The sequence below is a fragment of the Sinocyclocheilus anshuiensis genome, unplaced genomic scaffold (genome assembly GCF_001515605.1).
Source record: "Sinocyclocheilus anshuiensis isolate Anshui unplaced genomic scaffold, SAMN03320099.WGS_v1.1 scaffold810, whole genome shotgun sequence".
Taxonomy (NCBI): domain Eukaryota; kingdom Metazoa; phylum Chordata; class Actinopteri; order Cypriniformes; family Cyprinidae; genus Sinocyclocheilus; species Sinocyclocheilus anshuiensis.
This window is the reverse complement of record NW_015542409.1, coordinates 1,154,442-1,166,560: the sequence shown is the minus strand read 5'-3', so window position 1 is coordinate 1,166,560 and position 12,119 is coordinate 1,154,442. Positions and strand designations below refer to the sequence as shown.

At 36.7% G+C, this 12,119-nt stretch overlaps 2 protein-coding genes across 3 annotated transcripts in view; one reads left to right on the top strand and one right to left on the bottom strand.

Annotated features, from left to right (window-relative positions):
* The window catches only part of LOC107693241 (uncharacterized), a 5,608-nt gene extending 5,009 nt beyond the window's left edge, over positions 1-599 (bottom strand). The window contains exon 1 of one of the 2 annotated variants that reach the window (XM_016492552.1): positions 97-599. In XM_016492552.1, coding sequence (XP_016348038.1) covers positions 97-468 — 372 coding nt within the window. In that variant the 5' untranslated portion in view covers positions 469-599. Of the gene's footprint in view, positions 1-87 lie in introns of both variants that reach the window. The other variant, XM_016492553.1, reaches the window with a different exon arrangement.
* A 921-nt stretch (positions 600-1,520) lies between these two features.
* LOC107693237 (membrane-bound O-acyltransferase domain-containing protein 2-like) overlaps positions 1,521-12,119 on the top strand; it is a 30,573-nt gene continuing 19,974 nt past the window's right edge. Inside the window, exon 1 of the mRNA XM_016492545.1 lies at positions 1,521-1,773. Coding sequence (XP_016348031.1) covers positions 1,690-1,773 — 84 coding nt within the window. The 5' untranslated portion in view covers positions 1,521-1,689. The remainder of the gene's footprint in view (positions 1,774-12,119) is intronic.

The following is a 12,119-nucleotide window of genomic DNA, read 5'->3' as shown; positions in this document are numbered from 1 at the left end:
TTGTGTGATTTTTTTTATATATATATATATATATATATATATATATATATATATATATATAGTTGGTTGTCAGAATATGCACTGCACCCTTCTAACTTCTTCCACTGGATCCGAGTGCTCTTCCAGCTCATCACACGAGCTCCAGCCGGAGACCGGTCCCTCTAATGGGGGCATAATAGGGATGGCGTCCGCGCTGATGCCGTTCGGCGTAATGTGATGGCTCAGGAAATGATCCTCGCATATCTGATGTTGATCTGTGATTTCGCGCTCAGTCTCCCGTAAAGCGGCCAGCCACACTTTCACTCGGGCCTTGTTCTTGGGGAAACTGAAAAACCTCTTGCGCGGTCGGCTCGATTGCTCTCCCGGTCTGAGATCCCTGTGGTTTATGCATCCTTGGACCACACACTTCACCATTGTCGCTACACGCTGCCAGATTATTTCGCCACATTCAATCACATCAACGTGCATGTGCAATGTTTACACGCATCACGAGAGGAAATGCGAAACACGACGTCACGTGATGCCGTCTGACCAATCAAATGATGTGATTCTCTGCTTCATGTTTTCTCTATTGGATAAGCGCACCTAGTGACATCTAGTGCAATGGAGAAGTACTACCATTTTATACTACACCATCCTTTTTAATGTCTGCATTGTCTTGTTTTTTTGTTTTGTTTACGTAGATGTATTAATATTTGATATAGGCGTGTGTCAACATTTCATTTGCATATTGTATGTATGAGCATTCATCATTCTGTAGCATATATGTATGTGCAAATGTTGCTAATTTTATACTATATATGCATATAGTATAAAATTTACATGTTTCCGTTTCACCAACTCATTTAACAATTTACATTCTAACCAAACAACAAAAACGTTGCAAAAACACGTACTGGTGGATACTGCACATGTTTACAACTGTCCACACATGTACGAAGTAGAGTTTGTTTTAATAGCCTAAATAGCAATTTATTAATAAAAAACATTAAACATAATTTTGGTTTCATTGCAAATGTAAATGATTAAATTAACATAAATCTCATAAAAGTACATTAATAAACAAAACTGGAAAATAAAACACAATAACGGCTTTTATATTTTATATATTTCAGATCGCCAGTAAACGAGGGAGCAGATGATGGCGTAAAGAGAACAGCTTTATTATTATTATTATTATTATTTTATTATAAACAGATGTAACAATGACAATATATCACATGCCAGGGAGCAACAGAATAATGTACCTTTTGAACAGATATACAGTTGTAAAGAGAACAGCTGAATCGTCCATTAAAGCAAAACAACCTTTCAGAACCGTTCATTAAAACGAAAAAAAAAATGGAGGAAGTTAATTTAAAGGAAGTTTTCGAAAGTTTCGCGGAAATGAGTCGGACTTCCCATCAAAGTGAAGTCTGGCACCCTTACCAACGTCTGCCTTTCAGCCAATCAGATCGACTGAACGCAAGTTGCATAATTAATATTCATGAGTCAAGCCTTCACTGTAGTAGGATTTGTAAATGCGTTTGGCGGACTGTGGGGTGTTGTACTGCCGTTTTTTACCAGCAGTGGACAGCAGCAAGCAGCAACAGTCTCTCCAGAGGTGGATGTGGATGAGTGTGTGTGGGATTGAATCAGGGCGAACTGGGCTGCCACTGTCACAGCACAGAACTAATACAATAGCGAAACATGGCTACTGAGACGATATCAGCCTGCACCGGATCCAACTTACTACAGCCAATAAGCGAGATAACCAACCTTCCGTTAGATCAGGTACATTTCTGTTATTTGTATTTTGTGAAATGAGTACTGGAGGCACAACAACCCTCATCACAGCTTTCATTGGCATCCAGGTCCTTCTACAAATCCTTTACAGGCTGTGCACGAAAACATTTGGTAAGGACGATGAAAAAAACGTTGCATTTTTAATGTTTCCTCCCGAAATTCATGACGTCTTCCTGAGCAATCGCATATTTCCGTCGGATGGAGTTGATGGTATGCTCGTGAAACGTGTCATTTGCGTGATGAAATGGATGGTGGACTGCTCGAGGATTTACAAATGTGGACATTAGCGAATTTAATTAATATACAACCTAGATTAATGTAGGCGTAGATCATATAATACAGGGGAGAAAAAACACTAGACAGTGTCAGGCACTTTTTGGAAACGTCACGATGTCGTGCTACCCAAGAGAGTCTTTTTAAAGGTGTTTTTTTGTGGTTATCATTTCTGTTTGCTTAAAGTTAACACACATATATTGCACAGGAAAATGTTTACATATGTGATGCTGCTCATAGCCTAGTAAGCTGTCTCGGGGGTGGATTTAGTGAATTGGGGGCCCCAGGCAAAATATAGGAATGGGGACCTATACAGTTGCACACATTTTCCTAGATCAACCTTGAGGTTCCTTTTTTGTTGTGATACTTGCTGCTGCACAATGGTGCCCCATAGTTGTGTCCAATGTTTCTACATTTTTCATGTACATGTTATAATGGCTTTCTTTCATGTTGTAGACCACGAAATAGCAACTGATTTACAGTTGAGATACAGGTTTTCACAAAAACAAAGTAAATTATAAAATGATAAAGCTCACAATTGAGCGTTTAAACCAGGGGTGAGTCAGAAGTATAAATTATTATATTAATTTAAAACAGGGTCATGTGGGATTTTCACATTGGTCTGAACAAAAACTACAGACTGGATTATTGAAATGAACAGTCATTCTCTGCCAGTAGGAGGCGCTTTTGGAACGTCAGAAACATAGAATGATAAAATTGTGAAAAAATATAGTCTATATTGACGAGGAAAGCCCACTAATGAGTTACCAGCGTAAGCCTGTGTGCAAAGGCTGTCTAATTCTAAACTTCAAAATAAATTTATTTTTATTTTATTATTTTATTTATTATTCATTTATTGTTATTTGAACTACAAAATTTAAATAAAACTGAAAAAATAATGAAAAGGCAGTTATACATTTACACACCTAAGGATTATATCAACCAAAAAAGTAACTGCGTATGCGTCCTCTACTTGGTTCCTTCTCATAAATGAGTAAGTGGCATTTAAAACAATTATAAACACATAATACAGACTGTTTCTCAATATTTAATTACAGCTTCAGATGCATAATATTTTCATCTCCTTCAAGCAGGATACACAAAAAGCACGTTCAACTCGGACGGTTGTCGTGGTAATGAACACCATAAACAGCAACCGTTCGCGTGTCAGCACTTAATGCGCATATCCTATGAAAAGCATTTTAGGGGGCTCTTGGCTTTTGGGGGCGCAAGGCGGTCGCCTACCTTTGCCTAATGGGAAAGTCCACCCCTGAGCTGTCTATGTAGACAGCATTTTGGGATGACCATGAAATGCTGTCTAGATAGGCAGCTCACTAGATTTGGAGACACCGTTATGGCTCTGTGTGTACCACAGAGAATGGCAGCTTGGGTAATTGCCTTGTTTTGAATCTGTGTTCTCTAAAAGACATTTACAAACTAAAACAAATTAATTGAAATCACATTGCATGGTCAATGATGTGGTGTCATTTTCACCCAGGAAATATTAAAGCAATTTTAACAGGATGTTTTGAGTGTTAGACTTTCTCTGCATTGATAAATATCATATCAAAACATTTCCGGTGATGAATTAAAGATTTGTTGTCATGATAGATGGGAAAAAATCTATTAGGCCTACATTGCAAGCATTTACACCTGAAATGACAATTTTTATAAGTCTACATTTATTGATTTGTAAATCGCTTGTACCTGTATTGTATAGCTATATTTAAATGAGAGGCCAAACAAGAAACCAACATCCATGACCTAAGGTCAGGGACAGAGGCTTATGGGAGTGTACGACATATTATGAAGATAGATGCTGATGGTGCTGATTACCTTTCTCACTGAAATATTTCCGAGCGATAATTGATAGATGTTAATTTGGGCTTTTTGTTTAAAAGCCTTAACCCTTTATCTCTGACCAAATGATTGACAAGATTGTATTGAAGAATGGACACAAGCCATTGTTTTATGCAATATCTAACTTTGTAAAAAATGTCTTGATCATTTTGTGGTGATTATGTGGATTGTTCAGACACTGGTTTTATGAAACCATGAAACCAAACACCAAAATGCTTCTATATTGATTTAGTACCGAGAGGATTTTAGTAAAGACATTTGAAGAGATGGAGCTGTCTGTGCACACATTTTTACTGCAAACAAAAGGCAAACATTCTGTTCAAAAGCTTGGGGTCAGTGAGATTTTTAAATGTTTTTAAAGAATTCTCTTATGCACACGAAGACTGTATTTATTTGATTAAAAATACACTAATACAATAATATCATGAAGTATTACTACAGTTTAAAATAGCTGTTTCTGTTTTAATATATTTTATATATATTTCTGTGATGTCAAAGCTGATTTTTAGCAGCCGTTACTCTTCAGTGTCACACGATCTTTCAAAAATCATTCTAATATCCTGATTTGGTGCTCAAAAATATGAATTATTATCATCACTGCTGCAAACAGTTTTTGTGGAAACCATGATTGCATCTTACTGAATAAAAGTATCAATTTCTTTAAAGAAAAATCATCCAGACCTCAAACTATGGAATGGTCGCGTATGCTCCATATATAGACACTTTAGATGTAGGTTTCGTAGAAAAGTTACCTCCTCTAAGGTGTCCTGTTGATGGAGAATAACTCTAAAGTGAGAACAGACTTTAATGTGAGCAGTACTTGGCTAGCATTGCTCTCCCTCTGCCAGAAACTGGACTCCTGTTACACTTGGGCCTAAAAGAGAGAAAGTCTCTAATGCCTTTTGTCTCTTGTGCAGTTTGTGGTTAGTTTGGATCAGACGATTTCCCTCGTTTCCTCTACAACAGGATGTCGTCTTCGGTTCTGTTTTGTACACATTACAGCTGCATTCATCAAATGACAGCACATTTATTTGTTGTTCTGAGGTCACAGCAGGTCACCAGCTTCAGGGCTTTTAAGATTCACATCAAGAACATGCCATTTCACAGCCGTGTATAGTTTGGTCAAAAGGTCAAAAGGGGGCAGAACGGTCTGTTTGTTTGACCAGTAGCAAGGGCAAGTGTTTGGGGAAACCTTTTTTTTTTTGTAATATGTAAAGTGTATTCTGGGGTTGTGGTCTTATCTGTATCGGCCAATATGTGATTTGTTAGTAGTACCAGTTAGTTATAAATTATGTACAGTATTTGCCATTTTATTAATTATCTTCCATGACATTAAAATAATTATTGGTATCATCAGCCAACATTTCCATATTAGTGCATCCCTGGTGTATTCAGCAATCAATTCATTTATAGTATTCAAAACTATTTTTGTCATTCTTTTTTTTTTTTTAATCAAGATGACAGAATTTTGTATCTACCATTTTTGATTATCTGCCATGCCATCAAAATGATTGTTGGTATTGGCCAGAATTTCCATATCGGTGCATCCCTGGTGTATTCAGTGCTCAGGGAACACGGATGCTGGATTGCTGAGACCTTTAGTGAATCAAGAAGTGGCATGTTAACATTTTATGCTCTGCTTAACCATTTGACTGTGAGAGGTGTTGGTTTCTTGGGCTGAATGAACAGGTGAAGTGGAAGGCGGTTTTCTTATCTAACAATGCCACAATAACTGCACTTTGCTTAACAAAGACCCCATGCCTCATTAATGCAAATAACACCCGTGTGTATTGTTGTGCAGGCCTCCAAATTCATTAGTCAGCTCTTGTGTACCTGATCTGTGGAGCCTTCGCCGGTTTGATTGAGTTTAAGGCTTACGCTAATAAATCATATGAAGTGCTGATCTCAGAGCATTTGCTCGCTACATGTGCATCTATATAGCAACTAACAACAACTAGTAGTTTTGAGTTGATTTTGATTCTGAGCCCTGATCTTATGGTCTCCCACTGGAAGAGGAAGCCTCGGTGCTCTTTGCTAATTGCTCAAGGAGAGAACATTATTCCCATGGGGATCCTGATGGAAACAACAGAGTCCAAATAATTGATTTAAATAAGTGAGCTGATTTAGTGATTGATTTGGGTGTTATTTACATGTAGTTGAGGAAACAATAATTCACACTCTAAAAATAATCTCAAACACATTCTGGATGTTTAGGCTATTCAGTGAGTCATTTGTTTCTTTGGTTCCTAAATTGGCATGATGCTCTCTTAATTTGGAAACTGCTTGATCATTTTTCTTTATCGAGTAATGTGGAGCAGTGGGCTCTCTGAGTCTCTCAGAAGATGCAGATTAATTTAGCAGGTCTCCAGGGGATAAAAATCCTAGCGTGAAAGTGTTTTAGAGACTGCGGTTTACTCTGTAACTCAGCATTTTCACTCATGTGCTGGAGAAAAACAAATACTCGCGTTGCCACATTGCTATTTTGTGGATTACATAACAAACAAGGCCTATCCAAGAATTATGTGTGCAACCAAAGGTTGGCCTTATAAATCTTTTAACTAAGAGACATTTAAAAACACTTAAAATACCTTAAAATCGAAATACAGACATACAGAGAGTGATTATTCTAAAGGTCTTTTTTTGTGAAAAGCTACACATTTTAAAAATCAGGCATTTACATGTGATGCATTCTTGTCTTCATAAACAGCAGATGGAACACAGCAGAATGGAACACATGTTTTCAAAAGTGGAATAATAATTTTTAATAGCTATTAATTTAAAAATATATCTGTTATGAGTCACTATTACATTTTTTTAAATTAATTGATCCATATCAATTGATATTGACTATTTAAATGTTTGCATTTAGATTATCTTTGCCATTATTTCATAATGTGCATTTGAAGTTATTTTTGATAACATTTATTATGTGCATTTTAATTATTTAAATTTTATATATCTGTTGTTTTAATATTGTGCATCCCTAATGCATAAAGACCCCGAAAAAGGACTCCTAATTGTTTTATCTTTTAGTCCTTTAAGGTTTTTGCAATTGATAAAAATGATTAGAAATGACATTTTATCTCAAAGTATTTTGTGAAATGTTGTTGCAAGAAATGACTTTCTTTTGAAAGTTTTTGTGGCCAATCCTGTGGCATGAAGAGCTCTGTAGAATCCATCTAAATTAGGGCTGCACGATAAATCGCATGCGATATTTAACGCGCATCTTATCAGTAAAGCCGGTTCTGTAATCAGCGGTAAATCTCCATCACCTGCGTGCTTTCACATTGAGCAGCATTAACTACACAGAGCCGTTGTTCACTGACGAGCTGCGCAAAAAATCGCGCGAATATGAACATGGTTTTGCACAACTCGTCAGTGAACAACGGCTCTGTGTAGTTAATGCTGCTCAATGTGAAAGCCCGCAGGTGATGGAGATTTACCGCTGATTACAGAACCGGCTTTCTGACAAGATGCGCATTAAATATCGCATGCGATTTATCGTGCAGCAGTAATCTAAATGCAATAATAAGATCATTGGATTTGGATCTATAACTGATGCTAAGTGCAAGCAAGGATAACTGATATCCATTCCACTCCAACTCCAGTCCATTTCTAAGATAAATTAACCAATTTTTGCCTTTGCATACCAAAGACAAAAGCTCATTCAATCTTAATATCCATCATGCGTTGCTTTTGAAGCTCTTATTGGAGTGGTCCATCTCCTCCAGATTTCACTGTAGCGTCAAGGGCTTGTGTTATATGTTATATAATGGTTATCCTTACCTGCTCAGTTGACGGGATCATGAGTGCACCATGTGCATTAGCAGCACCGATAAATAATTGAGTTTGGTGGGAGCACTTAGTGCTCAAGAGCGATTTAATCATGTCATGTAATTCCAATGCCATAGCCAAGGTCAGGCATTTGGTTAGGGAGATTAATGGGTTAAGTGTTGTAGAGGTTACCCTACCACAAATGCTTCTTGTGTAAATGTTATGATGGACTCTCATGGCTAGGAAGCAAGATTGATAAAAAGGTTTGATTTCGGATGTTTGATATATGACTGGGCACTGGAAGGAAAATGGGAGTTTGAAATTACATTTGAAAGCACAAAGAAAAATGCAGGTGCTCTGTTGTTATATTTGAAAGTAATCATGTTGTATTAATAATCACTTGCATAAGCACATTTTAAGACGAGAGTGAGTAATCAAAACTATTTGTCAACCAATAGATTGCCAATGCCATTATTATCGGCCAATATTTGGCATTTTTTAATTGTCACCATTGGCCCATAAGTTTTTCAGTAATTGTCGGAAGTGTGACGTTTATTTTGACAGTACTGCCTGAGTTTAGACACCAAGAGCTCCTATTTTCTATCTTCATTAGTTTACTTTTTTTGTGTGTGTGTGTAACAGAACATGTCATATTAATGTTATTTTCACTGCATACGTGAAATTACTTGGAATATGATTCTTAGTGTGGATCGACTTGACATTACTGAGTGCGCTGTTGGTTACAAAGTTGACTTTGTTTTTCCTCACTTCCTTACGGAAAAAGAATGATTAAAGAATCAAGCAAGAAGTTGCTACCTGTTTTTTTACGTATTTATTTTTCACAAGTAACATTTTTTTTTGTTTTTAATTGATTCATTTTGAATTATTTACTTCTAATTATTTTAGTAAATATTTTGTAAAATAAAGATTAATTTAATTTCACAATTGTTATGCATGTGGTATTTACTAACTTTAAATTAAATAGTGCTCTATCATGCAATCTTCTATTGGCTTTATCATCATCAGCCATCCAAAAATCAATATCGGTCGACCTCTAATTAAAACATTCAAGATATATTTAGAAACCAATAATAAAACAATTAATAAATGTATTTATTTATTTAATTTTAAGGGAATTTTTGTTCACTTATGTCATTTTAATTTTTTTTTATGTGTGTTGGGTTGCTTAGTGATGTTGAAAAGCTGGGTCTTGAAGTTAAACCAGATGAATGTGATCCACAGTACTAAGAGGGAAAATATTCCAGCTCTATATCACATTATATCCCATGCAGAATAAAAATGTAATTGGGTTTCAGTTGCATCTCACTGCAAGAGATATGAAAAAGGTTACTTTGCTTTGATCTCCATAGAAGTGCTCGGAGTGGAGAGCAAATCAAGCAGGCCAAGCGTATGGCCAGTGACAGCTGAAAAGACTGATGACTGCAGCGGGCAGCTTTCATTTTTTTTTTTTTTTTTTTTTTTTTTTTTTTTTTTAGGAGAACCGTGTCCTAGCAACAGGCTTCTCAAGGATTGCCACGAAAAGCCGATGCACTTCAAGCTGAAGTGTGTCATCTTTGCGCCTCTAGCGATACCAAAACGAACTGCAAAAATAGTGATTGTTCTTAACAACCCTCTACATTGCGAGTAAATCACTCGCATATGCGACTTTGGTTGGCGCTCATCTATTACCGTCCCCGTTTTGATTTCAGCAAATCAGTTCGAGCGAGCTATGACAACGTGATTAATATTCATAAACCCAGCAGATAATAGTAGTAGTAGTAGTATCTATTAATAATAATTACTATTACATATTTTGGGGACAAATTTGTACCCAAAAGTGAGCAAAGTCTGACAAAATCTGCAAAAACCTCAATTTGTGGATGTCCTAATTTGTAAAACTGTTATAGAAAATAAAGTAAAGTTTTTTTTACTTTTGAAATTGTAAAAATGCAGAAAGTTTTCTGTGAGGGGTATGGGTGGGTTTAGGTTAAAAAGTGTATAACTATCTGTATATAAAAACAATAGAAATAAAGTATATCAGTCTGGTGAGTAAACAAAAAAATTTACTAGCCAAAGGCGATTATATTGCCAAGGTGTGCGTACAGGGGTTGCTTAAACAGGTTTCCCAAATACTTTCCCTTTTGCTTATTGGTTGGCCAATCAGATTGTCCCTCCTAAACTAAATTTCTATAATTGAAGCAATAATTCTTCATTATTATAATTATTATAATGATTTTTACTCACCATACAGGCCATTTAACATAGAACACCATAAATATGCCATAGTATGCAAAGCTCAGCTGAATGTAGCAGTTTTTACTGAACACTATGCAATGTGAAGGTTTTTAAATGTAGTGCTTTTAAATGTATGTGTGGAACCCACATATACAGTTTATATGTTCACTATAATGAGTGCAGACATTTTATTTGTTGTTGTTGTTTTTTGTTTGTTGTTTTACACTAGGGCTGCACGACGCGTTAAATATCGCATGCGATTTATCGTGCAGCCCTATTTTACACATTAACATTTGTTGTGCTTTGTTTTGCTGTCAGATATCATATTGTTTGATTTTGTGTGACAGTGCAACAGTATTATTCGTGAGTCAGCTTGAAATTAATATTGACCCTATAGTTACTTCAAAAGGACATCACTCCAGATTTATTATGGTATTTATCAGTGCACATTTTCCCCAGTATTTCTCTTTTGTCAAAAAAACTCTGCCTCTGAAACAACTTTACATTCTTGCTAAAATCACCAAGTACTTTTGAAATCCCCTGTTCTTTTATTCATTCTCTGTGTTCAGTCTCAATTTCATTTGTTCTGACAATTGGCACATTTAGCATCTCAGTGGTGACATTCACCACCTGATGAAGTGTAGAGGCCTTTCGCTTTCCCTGCGTCAGCTGACCTTGATGAATCTCCAGGATATTTCTAGCCAAGCCCAAGCACGGTCCTCAGTCACACGTAGAGAAAGAAATCAGATTCATCTGCTGCTTATCAGAATTTGTAGGTTTGGCTGATTCTCGGATGTAGTTTTATCTCCAGCGGGGTGCAGACAGCTTTAGCCTGTGCTCTGTGGTGATGAGGACCTCTGCTCAGGTTCCTCTGAGTCTGCAGTGACACTGGACATCAGGCACCAGGTAACCTGGACATAAAGGAGACTAGGAATGTAATGAGACGCATCAAGGATCATTAATTAAAGAAGATAGAGTGAGACAGAATGAAGGAGAGGTCCAACTTTTCTTGCTAGCTTGCTTCATAGGAACACTAACATGTCAACATGGAGCAGTGCAGACGTGCTGAGTTATTGATGAAGGTGAGCAGGTTCAAGGCTGTTATTTGAGTTCCTCATGTCACATGGGTATTGGATAAAATGCTTTAGGCATCCACCGTACTTTGACAATAAGTTATGGGACACAGGGACAATAGTTTTTTTTGTTTGTGTTTAATCTATGTTTGGCATAAGCATCAAAATGTTGGTTTAACATCACGATACAACGATATTTCTTCAAAAGCAGATCGTGGAGACATTCAAAAATTGTCATATCGCACACCCCTAACTACCAAGTATAATCAATCTCACACACACAAACAAGCACAACGAAATCACTTCACACTATTAAGCGGCTGTGTTATGAACATGCAAAATTGTATCGCACCCGTGCTACAGTGGTAAATTTATTAATCGCACAGACCAGTTTTTTTGTAGCACGTGCGACATATATGAATCCTGGAGTGTGATGTATGAGAGGAACCCCAGTATTACAGCACAGCGTCACACAAGCCATGATACAAGTAAAGGAAACTAAGCAACCAAAAGCAATATATGTCTTCCTCAGATGTAACGTTAGTTCTGTACTTCAGCATTGGGTAAAATAGCATTATTATCTCCTTTGTGGTAGAGAAAGCTGCTTGCATGTAGGCCACGGGAAACAGCGAAGATGTTGAATTAAACATACACACAGTCAGCTTTTTCACATGATTATACTGGCACCGATTATCAAAGCTTCTACTTAGCGCTTGCTCCATTTCTGCAGATCAGTTTTTGTGAATGAATGACTTGATCCACCTGTTGCTTTGGTCTTCATCAACAGCCGCTTGCGCCACCTGCTGGTGAGCGACTGACAGCAGCTGGAGATCATGCATCGGTGCTCTACTGCTATTCCTGCAGCTCCCGGATGTGCAATGCTGAATTTTCTGTCGAATTTTAACCACTGAATTTGTGGATGCGAATTTGGAAAGTGAAATAAAATGGACTGAAATTAGCCTGTCGAATATTATACATCGTATTTTAAACATTGAATATTTTGGAAGTGAATTCTAGAAGGTGAATATGAATTATTGAATTTTGAATTATGAAAATGTGTGTGAAATATTTAGAATTGAAATATTCACAGCTTAAATAAACAACTATGTTAAATTTCAG